This window comes from Bos javanicus, chromosome 2 (assembly GCF_032452875.1).
Source record: "Bos javanicus breed banteng chromosome 2, ARS-OSU_banteng_1.0, whole genome shotgun sequence".
In the NCBI taxonomy this organism is placed as follows: domain Eukaryota; kingdom Metazoa; phylum Chordata; class Mammalia; order Artiodactyla; family Bovidae; genus Bos; species Bos javanicus.
In genome coordinates, this window is record NC_083869.1 from 130,025,020 (window position 1) to 130,045,142 (window position 20,123).

A 20,123-nucleotide genomic window follows, 5' to 3' on the forward strand; every position below is an offset into this window, starting at 1 on the left:
GATGCATCTGAGATGGCTCTGTGACTTGCTCCGACTGCAGGGGTGATGTTTTGTGACATCACAGTCCAGGCCTCAAGGAGTCTTCCGGTTTCCTCTTTACCCTCTTGGGAGCTAGCCGCTGTGGAAAGCTCGGTCTAGACTAGTGACGGGTGAGCAATCTTGAACGGGGAGGGGGCGAGGCAGGGGGGCCTTCCCACCCTCCCTACCAGGGCCTCAGAGATGTAGGAGAGGCCACGGGAGACCTTCCAGCACAGCCCAGCTGAGTGCAAGCTCAAGAGTGATCCAAGCTGACACCACATGGAGCAGAATAAATGCCCAGCTGCACCCGGCCACTCCACTGAATCAGGAAGAATAATACATCACTGTTGTATTGAGACAGTACGTTTTGGGGTGGCTTATTAGGCAGCAATGGATAACTGATACACGTCCTGGGGGCAGAGCCCTGGCCTTTGTCTAGCTCTCCCCTCCTTGCCTGGAGCCTGCCACCGGGCATGCAATCCCAGAGCTGGAAGGAGCCTCCGAAACCACTGAGCCCTACCCCCTCATTTGAGAGAAGAGGTAGCCAAAGCCTGGGGAGGAGAAGCAATTTACTCCTGATCGCAAGAGAGACTAGAGGCTAAACACCACCACCACCAACAGGAGATGCGGGGCGGATCTAGAAGGCAAACTTGAACCCTGCAGGACCCAGGCAAGTAACACAAATGTGTGACGCAAGCCGATGGAGAGCTCCCCGCCCCCCCAGCCCACGTTCACGTGCTCGTCTGAAGAGGCAGTCACTATTTGGCTCCAGCCAACTGTGGCCATGTGGGAATGTGGGCCTAGAGAAGCCAGATTGTCTGACTTCTCACAAAGCCAGAAACAGGATTTCTCTGTAAACTCTCCTGATTTTTAAATGTTGGCTAGGAATTCAAATTGAATTGAGAATCTCTGAGCCATTGAGACCCGCCTTGGGCTTCGGGCATGGTCTGGCCACTGCCCTCCAGCAAGTCGCCTTATTCCCCCAGGTCTCAGTTTCCTCATCTCTAAAATGGGCCCCATGGTTCCTGCCCACTCATAGGGTTGCTGTGAAAACCCAATGAGCTAATGGGTTTAGAAACACCAGCTACAAATGGCCCTGTGACTGTTCCACAGCCTCTGTTCTCTGTGGAGGCACCCCTCACAATGTAATGAGTTAACACCCGATTTGTCTAAGTTAGAACAACATTATTCTGACCATTATGACAGCGATTGCTTTTTTATGGCAGGTTTGTGAGTTCCAGAACCCTCCCACTTGCATTATCTCAGGATGTTGATGGAGTCAGAGGCTGGATGGCTGCCTTGGAGACCCTCGTCAGAGCCAAGCCTTTTCTCTGAGCTGAGAGGTACATTCCAGAGGCTGCTGGAAGGTGGTGGTGCAGAGCAGGAGCTTCAACGTCCTCCAGACCTGGGTTCGAATCCCTGCCTCCTGCTCCCTCCTTGGGCTAGGTGCTTTCTGAGTTTCAGTTTCCACATCTGTAAAATGGGCACAATAATAACACCACCAGGGCAGCTGTTGAGGTGGTTGTGTGAGATGACGTATATGGGGTTGGCCAAAAAGTGCATTTGGGTTTTTCCATAACCTGTTAATGGAAAACCCAAACAAACTTTTTGGCCAACCCAATACAATGTCTTTAAGCACAGCATCTGGCTATTTTTATTATCATGTATGGACGTTGGTGTGAATTCCCTGGTAGTTCAAGGTAGTAAAGAATCTGCCTGCAATGCAGATTCTTGCAATGCAGGTTCAATCCCTGGGTTGGGAAGATCCCCTGGAGAAGGGAATGGCAACCCACTCCAATATTCTTGGCCTGGAGAATGCTATGGACAGAGGAGCCTGGCGGGCTACAGTTCATGGGTTGCAAAGAGTTGGACACGACTGAGCAACTAACATTTTCACTTTTTCATGGAAGTTGGTGGCTGGGAGGCCAAGGGTCAAGAATGAAGTCGCAGCGATAGAAGATCCTGTCCCTTTCCTGGGGTTAAGGGAGGCTGACTTGGAGGGGGGATGGGCTCTTGTGCAAAACCTGCATGGGAAGCAAAGAGGCAGGCTGGAGGGAGCTCTCAACTACTCAGCAAGAGTCAGATAGAACTCAACTCTGTATCTTTGGCTTTTTCCTGGGGTGAAGTGAAGAGGGATGGGGGGAGAGCTGCAGACAGAGTCCTCGAGTAAAACGGCACCCACATCCCCCTACTCTGAATGCAGTTTCCCACTGGTTTTGAGAAATAACAGCCACAGTTAATATTACTGTGCACTCATCACATGCAAGATACACATTCAGTTACAAATGCAGATTCATCTTTCATGGACTAACCCATTCATGCATCATAGCCACCTCAAGAACTAATAACCAGGACATGGAAGCAACCTAGATGTCCATCGGCAGACAAATGGACAAGAAAGCTGTAGTACATATACACAATGGAGTATTACTCAGCCATTAAAAAGAATACATTTGAATCAGTTCTAATGAGGTGGATGAAACTGGAGCCTATTATACAGCATGAAGTAGGCCAGAAAGAAAAACACCAATACAGTATACTAACGCATATATATGGAATTTAGAAAGATGGTAATGATAACCCTGTATGTGAGACAGCAAAAGAGACACAGATGTATAGAACAGTCTTTTGGATTCCGTGGGAGAGGGCGAGGGTGGGATGATTTGGGAGAATGGCATTGAAACATGTATAATTTCATATATGAAATGAGTCACCAGTCCAGGTTCCATGCATGATACAGGACGCTCAGGGCTGGTGCACTGGGATGATCCAGAGGGATGGGATGGGGAGGGAGGTGGGAGGGGGGTTCAGGATGTACACCCGTGGCAGATTCATGTTGATGTATGGCAAAACCAACACAATATTATAAAGTAATTAGCCTCCAATTAAAATAAATAAATTTATACTAAAAAAAAAAAAAAAAGAAAAGAAAACACATATTCTCTGAGAGCTCACCTAAATTCAACTAGAGGGGACAAGTGGACTCCAGAAGTCCCAACATCAAATCCTTCACTACTTGAGAAGGGAGGGGGCTTGGGCAGATCACCTAAGCTCCAGTGAAATGGGGACAAAAAGATCTACCTCACAGAGCAGTCATGAGGACTGAATGATATATCTGTATGTGAAACGCATGGAGCTTGGTAGGCATTTATTTAATAAATAGAAAGTGACCTTAAAAAAAAAAAAAAAAGAAGTGAGGGAAGCAGGGCTCAGAGAGGTTAAATAACCGACCAGAGGACACACAGGCAGCCTGACTCCAGACATCCTTGTGACCCCTAGGCTCTAATGTTTACGGAACAAGACAGTGGTCAGGGTTTGGCCAAAGGGCTCTGGGATTTCAAAGACAGGAGCAAGTAGTCTGGCGGGGAACAAGGGTGTGGACATTTCACAGTCCTGACAACGGATAAACACCGGCAGGGCCGCAGACCAGGCTGCTCTGCTGGCCGCTGTATACGGGACCTCATTTAACCCTCACTACGAGCCTCCGACAGGCAGTATCCCCAGTTTACGGATCAGCAAACTGAGGCTCAGACAGCACACCGCTTGCTCAAGGGCACAGAGCAGACAAGGTCTCTTCCCTGAGGATACCCCTATCCTGAGGGGGCTTCGGCAGGGCTCCAGATAGCTCCAGGAAGCTCACTGAGCACGGCCCAGGCTAAGGTGGTCTAAGCAAGCCCCTCGCTGCAGGTGATACAGAGGCACTTGGGAGACAGGTGTCTCCTCTCCACCCTCCGGAAGGCACCTGCTTTAAAAGGCCCTAAAACCCTAACATGCTTTCAAGGCAGCCTTATCAGACAGTTGATCCCAATCAGGAAGCTTCCAGGTGCTGTCAGATCAATGGCCCACCCCATCCCTGAGAGGTGTGCAAACATTCTGCCCTGCCCTGCCCTGCCCTCCCCCTACCAAGTCTCCTTCCGTTCACCAGCAGGCCGGCGGCCTGGGCTGGTGGGCACTAACTCAGACTGACTTCACTTCGTTTTGGCCTTTTCCAGTTTCCTGCTGAGGTTTCTCTTCCTCTTTCCCAGGAGTCCCCACCTGCCCAACGGAAAGACCTGGGAAGAGAGTTAAAAGTTACTGATCCCTGGGCTCCAGCTGGATCTATCAAATCTCCAGCAAAGTCAGGCAAGCAGGCCAGGCCACAGGATGGGATGGGGCTTTGGTCAGAGGTGCAGACCGGGTCCGCCACTGCCTGGAGGCTCTCCTGGTCTCACCTCTCCACCCTCAGAGGGAGCAGGGCACCCCCTCCCTTGTCCAGCCCAGGCCTCCTGTCACCGGCCAGTTCTATCCTCAGCCCCTTCCTTTATGGATCTCTCTGCCTGCAGGGGTCCGACCTCCACCCTAAGCTCATAGGTGAACTCTGGGCAGGCCAAGCTGACCAGCTGCGACCCTCGGCCTTGCGGAGTCCCCGGCAAGCTGCCCAGACAACCTGCCCCCACCCTGGCTTTGGGGTTGATGCAGAACCTTGATGAAGTGGAGGCGGCCAAAGGCATTAGGAAGGACAACCCCCGCCCCCTGGGAGGGTCTGGGGCCATGGCAGGGCAGAGGGAGCTGCCAGTGGGGTCTCAGGACCAACCAAGGATTCAAACCCCCTCACTGGGAGCCTGGGTATGGGCTTGTGTTTTCACAACTGTTTTGAGAATCTTCTGAAAGCTAAGACCCCGCTTCCTAGGAAAATCTATGGTCACAGCCAACATTCTATTATAATTTCAGGGTGATCCCAGGGTCCCATAACTAAGGCCTGTGGACCCCAGTTGAGAGCCCCTCTTCCAATTCCCTGCCATGGTAAGAAGCAAGTATTTTCCCCCGACAGAGCCCTGAAGAAAGAGGCAGAGATGGGGCTCTGGGCCTGCTCACACTTGGGGGGTCACCATCCCAAGGCGGGAGCAGTTGGGAGTCTGTGTGCTGGGTTGGGGGAGACACTGAAGTTTGGTTTGTGGACTGAACAGTCTAAATGCCAGAAAGAGGGGAAGTGGATTAGGACACAGCTATCACCGATCACAGGCATTCACTTCAAGGACAAGGACTTTGGAGGGGCTGAGAACAACCTCTACACAGACAAGTACCTGACACTTCTTTTTTTTTTGACTCTATTTTATATTGGGGTACAGCCGATGAATAATGTTGTCATACTTTCAGGTGGACAGCAAAGGGACTCAGCCATACACATACATGTATCCATTCTCCCCCAAACTCCCCTCCCATCCAGGCTGCGACGTAACATCGAACAGAGCTCCCTGTAGGTCCTCGTCGGTCGGTTATCTGTTTTAAACAAAGCAGCGTGTACATGTCCATCCCAAACTCCCTAACCATCCCTTCCCCTCTTCCTCCCCCGTCGTGTGCCTGACACTTTGTGTGAGTGTCCCCAGGAACCCCTCAGGAAATGGGAGTCCAGCTCCTTGCCCAGGGCACACACAGTGTGCAGGGCTGGGGGGTTTGGACCCAGGTCTGATTGCCCAGAAAGGCTGTGCCTTTTCTCTGTCCCACAGGGTCCTGGAAGTTGGCCACCCTTGTTTCCCACTGAAGTTGGGATCCTTTCTCCCCACCCAGCACCTGACATGAAGAGGGTGCCTGGCGACTCTTTTAAAACATATGGATGGATGGAGGAATAAATGAATAAGTCAACTTGCTTTTGAATTCTACAGCATTCGGGCTTTAAATCTAAGCCCTGATTTCCTGGCTAAGACGAATACATGAAAGCAGCCTCCTTTAAAAATGAGAAGCAGGAGAAATAAACATAAAAGGAAAACCAATTCTAAATTAATCCCACTGAAGGTCGCTGGATCTTAGATAGGTAATGCCCGAGAGGTGGGCCCAGCAGAGGGCTGGGCTGGGGGTGGGACAGTACAAGACGTGCATGGGGGGAAGGGGCGGGCAGTCTCCCTCGACCCCGTAAGGAGCGGACTTGCTTGGCACAGAGCTGCCGCTGGTCCATTTGAATCCTCAGCTCTGGCTGAACTGATCTCGTTATTATCCCCACACATCTTCCTGCATTCTGTATCTCTGCTCACATCTGCCCTCTGCTTCTCCCTCTGGGAAGATTTCCTTCATCTCCCCGGCCAGAGGGACTCCCTCCTTCATCTCTGTATCATTCTCCCGACACTTACTGTATAGCACAATATAATGTATTCATTTGTTTGTTCACTCCACACTCATTCATTCATTCATTCAGCATTCCTTAGTTCCTTTCAGTTCAGGGCACCGGGTGACTGGGTTCAGTTCAGGGCACCCGGCTGCCGCAGCAAACAGGGAAAACAAAAACCTCAGGACTTCCCTGGCAGACCAGAGGTTAGGACTTCACGCTTCCACTGTGGGGGCCATGGGTTTGATCCCCGGTGGGGGAGACAAAGATCCCGTAGGCTGTCTAGTGTAGCCAAAAAATAATTAAATTTTTAAATTAAAAAAAATAAATTTAGAAAAACCCTCTCATCTCTTGGAGTTTACGGTCTAGTGGGCAAGACGGACACTAAACAAGGAAAGCAACAAGTCTTTGATACCATTTCAGATGGCAGTGGGTATTCTGAAGTACGACAAAACAGGAGGGATAGAACGTGTCTGAACTGAGTCTGTGTTAGAGGAGGTAATCAAGGAAGGCCTCTGGGAGCAGCATTTGAACAGAGATCTTTTTTACTACTATTGGGCTTCCCTGGTGGCTCAGATGGTAAAGCATCTGCCTGCAATGCGGGAGACCTGGGTTTAATCTCTGGGTTGGGAAGATCCCCTGGAGAAGGAAATGGCAACCCACTCTTGCCTGGAAAATTCCATGGACAGAGGAGCCTGGTGGGCTACAGCCCATGGGGTCGCAAAGAGTTGGACATGACTGAGAGACCTCACTTTCTTTTTATTACCACCATGGACACAAAACTGAGCTCCCTCAGGGAGCTCACAGCCTAGCTGAGAACAGACAAGCTGGCCTTTTCTTTACTGTACAGGACAGGTTGTAGCCCATCTGAAGATTCCCACACACTGGAAGCCAGTGATCTTTCCACAAACAAATCTGGCCAAGTCCCCTGTGGCTCAAGAACCTTCAGTGGCTCCCCAGTGCCCTAAGCATCAAGCCCAAACTTCTCAGCCTAATCCCCCCTTGCTGCCATTAACATCCGTCTCCCTCAGATACACCCAAGAATCACACTCCAATCATCGTGTCTCCAGGTCTTTACACACGCTGTTCCTTCTTCCAGGCCAAGACTTTGCCTCCTCTCGGTCCCAAACTCAACCTCCTTAGCTTTTTGGGAACACAGTTCATTAATATGACAGGTGGCTGAGAAAGTTTCGAGGCAGGGAGAACAGGAAGTAAGAAAACGAGGCAAAGAATAAAGCTATAAATGACAAAGTAACTGGCTTCCATCCTACATGGTTGCTGCTCCCGCAGGTGGCGCACGGCTGCCTCCTGGCAGGACCCGGGACACACTTATCACATAGTACCTTGCCAACGGCTTCCCTGTCAGTTTGTCCCGCCTCCCTGCCCGCCCCAGGGCCCAGCACCACACCAGCTAGAAAACACGTTCCATAAATATTTGGAAACCAAAAGAATGAATGTACAGGGACTTCACTGGCAGTCCAGTGGTTAAGACTTTGCCTTCCAATGCAAGTGGTGCCAGTTCGATCCCTGGGAGCAGAGCTGAGATCCCACGTGCCTTATGGCCAGAAAACCAAAAGATACAGTGGAAGCAATACCGCAACCAATTCAATAAAGACTTCACAAGTGGCCTATACTAAAAAATCTTCAGGAAAAAAAAAAGAACAAATGTGCAGAGGAGATGGATTTTCGCTAGACTTCAACTTTTGGATTCCACCTAGTGGCTGGTCCAGACCTCCCTGGTGGCTCAGCTGGTAAAGAATCCGCCTGCAATGTGGGAGACCTGGGTTCGATCCCTGGGTTGGGAAGACCCCCTGGAGGAGGGAAAGGATACCCACTCCAATATTCTGGCCTGGAGAATTCCATGGACTATACAATCGGGCACGACTGAGCGACTTTCACTAGCAGCTGGTCCACCAATGATCTCTTCTCCTGTTGGACACAACCCCATGGGCACTACCATCCCCTCAAAGCATCCAGATGCTCCAGACTTAGGTTTCTTTTGTGGGGGGGTCTCACGGTTTGGGGAGATACTAAGCTTGCCATCCTAACCTAGCCCCCATGCTGTGTGCTAAGTTGCTTCAGTCATGTTTGACTCTTTGCGACCCTAAGAACCATAGCCCACCAGGCTCCTCTGTCTGTGGGATTCTCCGGGCAAGAATACTGGAGTGGGTTGCCATTTCCTTCTCCAGGGGATCTTCCCCCACCCAGGGATAGAACCCGGATCTCTTACGTCTCCTGAATTGGCAGGCGGGTTCTTTACCACTAGTGCCGCCCTCCCCACCCCCAGAAACTACACACATCCTGTCTCCTCCCTCAAAGGCTGGGAATTTTCTAGACCTTAACGCTCAGGACAGCATGGTTACTACTGGGTAGGAAGAGGGGGATGGGCCAGGAGTGGCGGCTGCACATCTCTGGGTACCAGGAGACCCAAGGGCTGCTCCCTCATCACCCCAGGCTTCAGGTCTGCTTCCACAGTCTGTCCTGCTCCCGGGAGGCTCCTGTCTCTTCAGGGTTGTGTCACGAGCAGCACTGCCCATCTTCCATCCCCCAGAGGCCACACAGATCTTCAAGGTGACTTCTTCCCATCCATTATCTGGTCTGAATCTCACAGACACGCCTGTGAGACAGGCAGGACCAGCATGATTACCCTCACTTGGCAGATGAGAACACTGAGGCTCAGGGAAGGCAAGGAGGGTGCATGTGAATCTTAGGAGGCTAGGTCGAACATTCTGGACTCAGGGAAACTGAGCTCCCTGTAGGGCAGGGAGCTGGTCTAGTGGTCCCCGAGTAAGTGAGAAGCCAGGCCTCTGACCTCCACCTCACACCATCTCCCCCTCCGTTAGGCCAGCTCCTTCTTAACGCCTAATGGACTAGACTCCAGAGTATGCAGGGAGAAAGGAAGAGCCTGAAGCAAGGTTCGGGATGCCCACTGCAGCCCGCCTCCCAGTCTGCCCCCAAGTGGCAGCCCACGCCGCCACGCCCTCCTGGGACGTCAGCAGCTGATTAGCCCTGTGTCCAGGGCCCAGGGTCCGCTCTGGCCAGAGCCCACCAGATTCTGACCGCCCCCTGCCAGGGCCAGGCCTGGATAGACGTGGCCCTTCCATCTACCCCCCCTACCCCGGTAATTAAAAACACACCCAGGGCCTTTTCCAACGCGAGAGGGGCCAATTTTCTTCCCCTCCAGCACCGCTGACTACAACCCAAAGAGCAATATTTATGCCAAGCTCCCCATAATACTGTAAACATCCCAATGTATAGCGGGCCAATGCATGAGTCATTTCCCCAAAGCCAGAGCTAATAAGTGGTACCTCAGCCCTATTCCAGGGAGCTCCCGCCAGCAGCCAGGTCTCAGGGCTGCCCTGCACACCCAGGGCTCGTGGCACCCTGGTGCCCCAGGGGCCCCACGCTGGGAAACCTCAGGCAGCCGTCAAACCCTCCGGGAGCCTTGGGACAGCTGCTTCCGTGCCAGAAACTATGGCTGCCATCCAGGGACACCCCCTCCACCCCCTGAACTGTGGTCACTAAAGCACTCATTACTGAGACAGAAACTAAAGTTATCGCATGGGATCCCCCATCCATCCTTTCCCAGAGTCTGCAGGCTCCATGCCTGGTTCCATCGGGTTATTTTTGGGTTTGGTTTTTATGGGTTTTTTGAGCTGCAAGAGGGAAAGGGGCTTCACATCACCCCCAAATGGCCCAAGATGAGGGTACCCCTCGGGCCTAAGGTGGCAGAATCCTGGAGAAGGTAGCCTGTTTAGGAACGGGAAGACCCACCAAAATGAACAGAGCACAAGCTTCCCAGACTCCAGACCCCCATTCTATTTTTATCACCCAAGGGCCAAGGCGCGAAGCACTGGCTTTTCTGGGCCTTGGTTTCCCTTTCTAGTAAAAGAAGTTAAGACTCTAACCCATCTGGATTCCCTGGAAGGCTTATTTTGGGGAATCCAACAAAATTGCGGGTGGGAAAGCACTTCGTAAAGCTTCAAGCACCTTGTCAACTGTGCCGCACGTTGTAAACCACAGTACTTTGCATATAGTGCAAAGTACTTCATGAACTGTAAAGCGGGTTGAAAACTGTAAAGTGCAGTACACATGAGAACCATTATTCACGTTCATTTCTTGCCCCACAGGCTTGGCCATTTCTGGGGGACACACCCAGACCCCACTAACTTTCCCTCCAGAGCAAGCTGGTTCGGGAGACTGGGCAGCCGCCCTGTTTCCTTGGGGGTCGGGTGGGACCGACACACGAGGCCATGGGGGAGAGGGCCTAGCGACCCTGGCCAAGGCCAACACATGGCAAGAGCATCTGGTCCGGCCCTGGCGGCAGCTGGAGAGTTCCCGGGGCTCCAGCAGCCACGCTGAGCTCTGCCGCCAGCGGGGCGGTGGCCGGCAGGGGTGCCCGGAGACCCCGCGCGGCCCAGAGATGCCCACGGACCCATCCCCCCCGCAGTCCTCCAGGGGAGGGGACCCCATTGTACGCCGCGGGCGATGGGCAGGCACCGGCGCGGGGTGCTGCCGCGCTCACTTCCACTCTGCCAGTCCCCCCTCTTCGGGGCTCCGACCCCATCCCGGGGCCGCGGACCGGGAACCCCCACCCCGGACCAGTCGCGGTGCCTGCCTCCCTCCGCTCCCTGCCAAACTTTCCAGCCCCGACTGCTCTCCGGGCCTCCCCACCCCCCGGCCGGCGCCCCTCCACCCGGTGCCGAGCAAGGCCAGGCCGGCGCGCAGTGGGGTGCCCGGGCCGGGGGCGGCGAGCGCGCGTGGGCAGCCCCTCGGCCCTGGGCGGCGCTCGCCGGGCTGGCTACAAAGCCTCGGCAAGATGGTCCCTTTGCCTCCTCCTGGCACAGTCAATCAGCGCCCGCCGCTCCCGGGCGCCCGCGGGGCCCGCGCCTCCCGGCGCGGCCGGACACACCTACCCGCGGCCACCTGCGCCCGGCGCGAGCCCCGGGGCAAACTTTGCGGGGCCGCGGGGCGGAGGTGGGCGCCGGCGGCCGCCAGTGCCCGGCCGCTCCCCGCCCCCATCGCCCCGCCGCCCGCCCGCCCGCTCACCTTCCACGGCGGCGAGCAGCGGCAACAGCAGCAGCGCGGCCCCCAGCCTCCGCAGAGCCATGGCTGCGCTTCCCGGGGCCTCGGGCCGCGGCGCCGCGGGGCCCGGGCGGCCCGGGCGGGAGCGCGCGCCCCGGGCTCGGGGGGCCGGGGGGGAGCGGCGAGGCGCGGCGCACACACAGCCGCCGCCACCGCGCAGCCAGCAGAATGAGCCATCCAGCCCGGGCAGAACGGGGACCCGGGCTCCGCCAGCGCTGGGCGCGGCCCACCTGAGCCGCGAGCGCGGGGGGAGCCCAGCCGGGCCGCGGGCCCCCGCGCGCGCCCCGGCAGCCCCACCGGCCCGCGCGCGCGCCCGGAGCCCCCAGCCCCTGGCGTCCGCGGGGGTCACCCGGGGGCCGCGCGCGCGCCGGAGCGCAGAGACGCCCCGCGCCCCGGCCACCGAGACCCCGGGCTCCCCCCGCGCAGCAGTGGTCTCTCCCGGCGCTGTGGCTCCTCCAGATAAAGCAGCGATTTCAGCCCAAATGTTTCTGAATTTTTATTGAATGCTGCAAAGCCGGAGAGCGTCTGGCGCGGCTGACAGGGGCAGGGAGAGGGGACCCGGGGAGGGGTGGGGGGAGAGGGCGAGGGAAGGGGCTGCTCAAAGCGGGGCGGGCCCTACCTGTCAGGGCCGGGAGGGCCACCCCCTCGCCTCAGCCCTGCAACCCGGGTCCCTGCAGCTCCGAAAGGGACCGAACTGCAATGAATGAGAGAGAGAGAGAGAAAAAAAAAAAAAAAGAGGTGGGGGGGGTGTGTGGAGATGGGAACAAAACAGGCGGCTTTCCCAGGCGCTGGGGCTGGGCTGGGGCCTCCGCCTGGGAGAGCGGGCCTTGGCGCTGACGCTGGGCCCTGGGGTGGGTGGGGTGTGGGGGTCACTCTGGCACGGGGGGGCCGGGCGCTGGCAGGCAGACCCCAGACCTACTCTTCCTGCCTGGTTCTGAGCAAGCCCGCGAGCCCCTCCCTGGATACCCTTCTGTCTATATACACTGAATTTCTCCCTCTCTGTTCATCTTGTTCCCAGGGCAGTTCAGGGGTGGTGCAGAGGGCGGGTATCTGGGCAGACCACCCCACCCCTTCGTGGGATGGACCTGTGCGTGCCACCGTGGTTTTGTGCTGTGGTGTGTCCCTTCAGGGAGGGCACAACCCCTGGTTCCATCCCTGCTCTCACAGCCTTCATCACCATTAAGGGCTTTGCTGAGGCTGGATGGTTGGTGAGCTGCAGGGGGGTGGCAGGAATCACCCAGTCGGGGCCTCTGGCCTTTGGGAGCCACACTGCTGAAAAACCAGACTTCACCAGGAGCTCCCTGCCCCGTGGAGTGGGTGTAAGGGCCCTGTGAGGCCCACAGGGTTTCAGTCCAACTGAAGGCACCCAGACCTCTCCAAACCCTTTGTCCCACGCACTGTCAGCATGTCCCAGCGATCCCCCCCTTCAGATGCACCCTACAGCTCATACCAAGAAAAGGACACCAGACACTCAGAGACCCCATTGACAGTTTGGAAAAGTGGGGTCATCTTCAGAGGCTTCCAGGGTCCAACTGAAGTGGGCCTCATCCTGAAAGTTCCCCAGGAGAAAGGAGGCCAGAAGGGCTGGCGGAGACTGCCTGGGAAGGCGACGAAGCCGAAGGGAGCAGAGAGAGGAAATGAGGTGGGGGGTTGCTCCTGGGAGGCTTCAGACTCCTTGGCGAGGGTCAAAATCCACTGGGGTGTGGCTGGCTTTTATTTTTAGTTCCTGCTTCTCAGCTTTGCAGGGGACCCAGGGTTTGAGAGAGCCTGAGCTTGGCCCATCCTGGGGCAAGACTCCCTCTCCTGGGCAAGAGGCTCCAAGCTGCTCTCCTCGCCAGGGTCAGCATCCAGGTGCCTGTGTGCTAAGCTTCAGTCTTCCCGACTCTCTGTGACCCTATGGACCATAGCCTGCTGGGTTCCTCTGTCCGTGGGATTCTCTAGGCAAGAATACTAGAACAGGTTGCCATGCCTTCCTCCAGGGGATCTTCCTGACCCAGGGATGAAGCACGTCTCTCTTAAGTCTCCTGCACTGGCAGGTGAGTTCTTTACCACGAGCGCTACCTGGGAAGCCTTATCTCTTCCCCAAATCAAGAAATATTTTGTGAGCACCTACTATGCGCTGGTTAGATAGCATCACCAACTCAGTGGACATAAATTTGAGCATACTCCAGGAGATAGTGAAGGACAGGGAAGCCCGGTGTGCTGCAGTCCGTGGGGTCGCAAAGAGTCGGACACAGACTTAGTGACTGAACAACAACGAAAGCTATGTGCTAAGGGGGATTCAGCACTTCTGGCCTGTTTCTAGCCCCTGGGACCCTTGCCCCATCTTCCCACCCCAGTGGTACCTCCTTCTCTGATGCCAAATAGAAACAGCAGTGGTATTTATTAAGAACCTGGTACCAGAGTTGGAGACAGCTGAGCATGTGATGAGCACACCAGGCCCTGGGCTAAGCTCTGCTTATGCAGTGTTCACCATCATCTTTCAACACGATGAGGTAGGTGCTCACCTTTTCAGGTGATGAAATTGGAGACCAGACGATTTGATCAAGGTCACAAAGCAAGTCAGGGTTTAAATTCAACCCAGGCCCTTCTAACCCCAACACTGATTGCCCCTTGTGCCTTTCATGGACACGAAGAATTCAGTGTCTTCCCACCTCTTCTTTTCGCAGAAGAGAAAACTGAGTCTGAAAGATGGAAGTGACTCCCTCAATCCTGTATAATTAAATAGATACCAGTCCAGGGCCTTTAACTGACTGCAGGGAAATAGCGATAATAATAAAATAAAGCCCCATTCTCTCTCATCTTCTCCTCCCTACACATTATCTTACTCCCTGTTTGGGACCCCATAGGGTGGCTGGGTTTTGCAGTCTGGCCAGGCCCCTCCTCACTGGTCTCTGTGGCAACTGCCTTCAGCTGTGCCTTTGTCCCAGCTATGCACTCCACCTGGTTGCCCTCTCCACCCTAATGGCTTGGATTTGCCCCCGCCCCGTGCCCCCCACCAGGAGCTTTAATTGACATTGGCCTCACCCCACTCAGACTGTTTGCACCTGTTATCTGTTTCCTGAAAGATGGGCAGCCCCTCGCAGCCAGCCGAGTACTGGTGTCTCAGCTTGTTTGTTTCTGATCTGCATTTTGTCCCTACCACCCCTTCAGACTGGGAGCTGCCTGCAGGCAGTGCCCGGACTCTGAACAACAAGCACTCAGGGCAGGAGGCCCCAGAGAACCTCTGACCCAGTCCCCTCCTCAGCAGAGGAAGAGGCGGCTTTGAGCCTCATTTGTCTAATGACAACAGCTACTCGCATTTGCAATCACGCTTTAACAGTTTACAAAGCAGCATTCACACCCATCAACTCGACTGATGCTAATTCAACCAGCCCATCCTGCCAGCCAGCCTGGCAGCAGTGGGAACTCCATTTTTCAGAAGGGGAAACCGGGGCTCAGAGAGGGCGAAAAAAGTACTTGTCCAAGGGCATATGGCAAATTCGGGGTGCAGCTAGAACTAGGCTTCAGTGATGTGATCTGTGCATGTCACTTACAGTCAAATTTGATTAATAAACATTCATTGGGCCCTTCCTACATGCCAGTTACTGGGGAGGCAGGGTACCCAACTGCGGATCTGCCCGACAAGACCCTGCTCTTCTAGAACCTCCATTCTGCTGTGTAAGACCTATGCATGGACAAGATAATTATGATGAATGCTAGGAAGGGGGTACCAAAGGTAATGGGACAGTGAGTGACCGAGAGGAGGGGACTATGCTAACCAGGGGGATCAGACAAGGCCTGTCTGAAAGCTGGATGATGGGAGTCCTGCCTGCAAAAGTGCGGAGGAAGGGTTTCAGGTGGAAGGGTCTGCAAATGCAAAGGCTCTGGGGGTGGGAATATACAAGGTACCTTCTAGGAAGCAATGGGAGTGTGGAGGGGATGACGTGGTGGGGGAGGAAAATAATTGCATTTTAAGTGCAGTGGGCAGCCATCAAGGGTTGTGCGTAGAGAATGCACTGAGGTAGAGGAAGAAGTATGAGCCTGGTTCAGCAGGGCCTGGGGGCAGCCCGGGTGCCAATCCATGCCACCATCCTCCTGGTCTAGAGGGCTCCCCGGCCCCTATACCCTAGACTGAGACTCCAGGGTGTGTCCCAGCCCTCCCCTAACTCTGTGTGAGCTTGGGCAGGGCACTCTACCGGGCCCCACTTGGCACCAATGAAAATGAGGGCACTGGCCACGGGGGTTTCTCTGAGGCCACTTTCAGCCCTGACTCCCTTGATGTTGTGGGTTTAGTGGGGACAGCAGGACCTGTGTCCTCATCTCAGCCATGCCCAGGGATGCCACTGCGCTCTGGGTCTGCTCAGCCTTCCCTGAGTCCTTCCAACTGGAAAAGCCTTCAGGCAGAGCTTCTGGAAGGAAAGTGCTATGCTGAGGGACAGCCTGGAGAGACCTTAGAGGTCATCTCTCAGTGTTTCTAGGTCTCCAACTCCCATCCTACGCCCTTTGCCTGCTCAAGTGCGGGGCTGATGAGCGCATGTGGCCGCTTACAATTCAGACCTCACCTGCAGCCATTGCCAGGCCCGGGAGAGACTTGTAGCCGACTTGCCTCAAGTTCTAGTTCTTGAGCTAGTTTGCTGTGTGACCTCAGCAGGATCCTTTCCCTCTCCGGGCCTGAAATGGATGTTACAGATCTATGCTTATGAAGTTCAGCACTGTCCAGTAGAATACAAGACCGTTATGTAATTTAAAAATTTTCCATCAGCCACATTAAAAAAATAAAAAAACAGGTGAAATGAATTTTAATATACTTATTTAACCCAATATATCCAAAATATTATCATTTCAACATGTAATTAATGAACTATTTTACCTTTTTTTCTGTACTAGGTCTTTGAAGTTTGGTGTGTATTTTATATGTCTTCATTTCTCAGTTTGCACCAGCCACATTTGGAATGCTCAATAACCACATGTAGCAAGTGGCAATTGGCTGCTATATTGAATAGCATGGATTCAGACATTGACATCAATAATTACCCAACGAAGTGAAAAGCGTCCTTTTATAAAGACAGTTCATTCCTTCCAGGGACACAGAGAAGGAAGTCAGCACCTCTTCCTAGATATGGAAGAAAAGCTTCCTGGTGGAGGTGACAGTTAAAAGACAAAAAAAAATCTTATTGATGGGTAAAATCTTCCTTACCTCCCGTAAGAAAAAATTTTCTACCTCATGATAAAAGTAGCACACACTCACTGGTAAAAAATAAAGTAGATATAGAAGAGTTAAGAAGGGAAACAAAAACCAACCCATAATTTCCCCAGCCTGAGAGACATTGTTAATGTTCCTACCCATTTCCCCTGAAGCATTTTCCCCGGCACAAGCATTTTGCATGCAACTATAATCTTACTGTATGCAGAGTGCTATCTCCTTTTTTTTCTTTTTTTCCCCACCTAGCACTGTGGAGCTAACTTGTCTCTGGGTTGTTCAAAACCCTCATGCAACAGTACTGCCATTGGCTGTGTACTCTTCCGGGGGAAACAAAGTGTTAATTGCTCAGTGGTGGCCACTCTTTGCCACCCCATGAACGGTAGCCCACCAGGATTCTCCAGGCCAGAATACTGGAGTGGGTTGCCATTTCCTTCTTCAGGGGATCTTCCCCACCCAGGGATCGAACCCAGGTCTCCTGCATTGCAGGCAGATTCTTTACCGGCTGAGCCACTAGGAAAGCGGGCATTTCAGGGGAGGACTGGCCCTGAAACCTTTGTGCCTTCCCGCCTCGCCTAAGGGTGCCCGCAAGCCCAGCTCTGCTTTGAATGCCCCGCGGAGCACAGCGGGGGTGGGGATTGGGGCGGGGAACTACCAGGAAGCCCAGGTGCCCTGAAAGCCACGTTGTGCCTCTTTCCTCACTGCCAGTCCCTGGGCTTTTGTGACTTGGAGAAGCCTGGGCTGGGCCGTGGCTCCGTGTCGCCAGTCTCCCCACTGCCACCTGGCGGTCCAGGAAGGGGATGCACCCTCCAGGAGCACAGCACCGCCCAGGGAGCCAATGGCAGGAGGTGCTGGGCTCCGGGGTTTCCACTTTTGACTGCTGTGTCTCTGCGTCACTCTGTGACCAGCCTTCCACAGTGCAGGACATCTGAGTGTTTATTCTGGAGAGGGATTTCTGCCTGCTTTCATTCGGAAGGGCTGAAGCTTTGAGAGAAAGACTGCCCAGGTTCAAATCCAGCTCTACCTCTTATGAGCCCTGTGGCCTTGGGATGCCAGTCCACTTTTCTGTGTCTCGGTTTCCTCATTTGTAACATGGGATGATAATAGAGTGTGTCTCATCGAGTTGAAAAGTTGAAATGAGACAGTATGTGAAATGCTTGGCTCTGAGGCTGGGCCACAGTAAATGCTGGATGTTTTTAACTCCTTGATGTCAGATGGAAACTGAAAGCAAAGTATAGAGGGTGGATCTTCTTTAGTTTCATTCCCTTTCTCTAGATCTCTGCTTCTAACCTTCCAACCAACCTCTGGAAGGTTTTCCTGAAACTTGAAATCTCTGGTTGAGCCAATTTCCTGCTCAAAAGTCTTCAGGGGTTCCCGGCTGCTCCCTTGCAGTAAATATTAATACGGATGCCCTAGCCTGGCATTTAAGACCCTCAAGAACAGGGTCCAACTCACCTTCCCAGTCTTGTCTTCCATTGTTTACCTCTAGGTCCCCTCTGCTCCAGCCAAACTGTTTTCCTCAAGACTTTAGGTGCTGTGCTGTGCTCAATGGCGTCTACCTCTTTGTGACCTCACGGTCTATAGCCCAGCAGGCTCCTCTATCCATGGAATTTTCCAGGCAAGAATACTGGAGCGGGTTACCGTTTCCTATTCCAAGGGATCTTCCCAACCCAGGGGTTGAACCCACATCTCTTGCATCTCCTGCAGGCTCTTTACCACTGAGCCAACTGGGAAGCCCGAGACTCTAGGAGCTCCCTCCAATTTCCCACCTCTGCATTCTTCTCATTCTCAGCTTCACTATGGACCACATTCTCCCCACCTTCCAAAGACCTCATCACATACCACCTCCTCCAGCAATCCTGCTATAGACCTAGCCCTCTTTCTAAAGCTCCCCAGCATGCTAATGGCATATGTGTCAATTGCCTTCATCTTGGATTCTTGTAAAGAGCCTCATGGGATGGAGAGAGTCTGGGCTTTGGGGCTAAGGGAGGTATGTGTTCATATCCTGTGTGCTCTTGAGCAGGGAGCATACTCAACCACTTGGAGCCTCAGTTGTTGTTGTTGTTGTTGTTGTTTTCGTATAAACAGTCCTAACCCTTACAGGTTTGTTGTAAGTGTGGAAGGACAGGACACACACAAAACGCTTGCCACCTGACAGGAAGCCCCTCTGGGGCAGACTGCATCCTATCCCCCTTGGAGTCCCAGAGGGCCTGGCATGTGGGTACTCTAAAAGTGCTTTGCTTTAGTGAATCGAGACTTCTCTCCCATCAGCAGGGAGAAATGTCTTGGTATTGGAAACACACGGTAAAAGGCTACTCAGTGTCTGTGAACCATGGGAATTACCACCCAGAACCAGAGTCACTTCTTCCTGGGAGCTGGGAGGGCTTGGATAATCCCTCTCCTAGCTGAGGGTCCTAGAAGGTTTGGGGGCAGCCTCTGGCTTGCAGTGGGCAGCCTGTTTCCACAGCCTGTTCACACCCACGATTGCTTTGATCCTTCTAAGACTCTAGTGAGCCTAGCGGCCCTCTCCATATTATTGTGGTGGAAACAGCACCCAAGAAGGGAAGGGACTTTGCTAACTTTGTCACGTAACAGTCTCACGAATGTGGGGCTGGGTGCCAGGGGTCCTGACCCCCAGATAAAGGCCCTTCTGAGACTATAGATATGATGCGGCATTGGATTTAGGAGAACCGAGTTCAAATCCCAATGCCGCCATTGACGTTCTGCCAGGCTTTGAGCGGCTGTGTCACTTCCTGACTCTCAGTCTCCTTGTGGCAGGGGGCCCTGTTGGGAGCTGAAAGGAGCCGGGAGATAGGAGTTGCTTCTGTAAACTGTGGAGTGTTACGTCCAGGTAAAAGGTTGTTAAGTTGACTCTGGAGCCTGATAGACGAGGCTTTGATCTCTGCGCCATACCGGGAGTACACAGGGTTTTTATGGCTGCTCACCTGCCTGGCCGTTTCCCAACTTGCCTCTCTCCCGGAGTTTGAAAGAGCTGTTTTGATAGGTGCCTGGCAACAGGGGTGCAGCAGGGTGGGGTTGATGGGCTGGTAAGCTGGGTGTGGAGGCACTAAAGGCCCAGGAGAACTGCCTCCTTCCAAAGAAGCTTAAAGTGGGATGGACACTGGGGTTGGGGAAACCCACGGAAAGATAAGGCATTCCTTAAGGACCCTTGTCCATGAAAAGAAAAAGTCATAGAACCAAGTAAAGCTGAGCACTCTGGGATAAGAGTGAAGCCCCATTAGGACAAATAGTGAAGCCCTACCAAAACCGGTTCATATTTACATAGGACCAGGCTCAAGGAGGTATTTCGGAGGCATTGAGCAAATGGGTGGATGGGTGGATGAAGAGGAAGGAAGATGAAGACAAGCAGACAGGCTTCCAGGTGGTGGTGACATATGAGCTGTGATAACTCTCTGGATTACAAGACGTGGACTCAGGAGTTTTTGGAAGGACGCACCTGGCAATCAAAAAACGGGAAGCTCTACTCTATTATCAGGCCTTAACGGAGCCCAGCAAAGCCTCAGGAGGCCTGAACATGATCTGTGATTATTCAGAATCTAAGGCATCTCTTATGGCAGAAAGTGAAGAACCAAAGAGCCTCTTGATGAAAGTGAAAGAAAAGAGTGAAAAAGTTGGCTTAAAGCTCAACATTCAGAAAATTAATATCACGGCATCCGGTCCCATCACTTCATGGCAAATAGATGGGGAAACAGTGGAAACAGTGGCTGACTTTATTTTTCTGGGCTCCAAAATCACTAT

At 53.6% G+C, this 20,123-nt stretch overlaps 1 protein-coding gene across 2 annotated transcripts in view; it reads right to left on the reverse strand.

Moving 5' to 3' along the window:
• EPHB2 (EPH receptor B2) overlaps positions 1-11,259 on the reverse strand; it is a 219,184-nt gene extending 207,925 nt beyond the window's left edge. For both annotated transcript variants that reach the window (XM_061393779.1, XM_061393771.1), the window contains exon 1: positions 11,147-11,259. In XM_061393779.1, coding sequence (XP_061249763.1) covers positions 11,147-11,207 — 61 coding nt within the window. In that variant the 5' untranslated portion in view covers positions 11,208-11,259. The remainder of the gene's footprint in view (positions 1-11,146) is intronic.
• Positions 11,260-20,123: the final 8,864 nt, after the last annotated feature.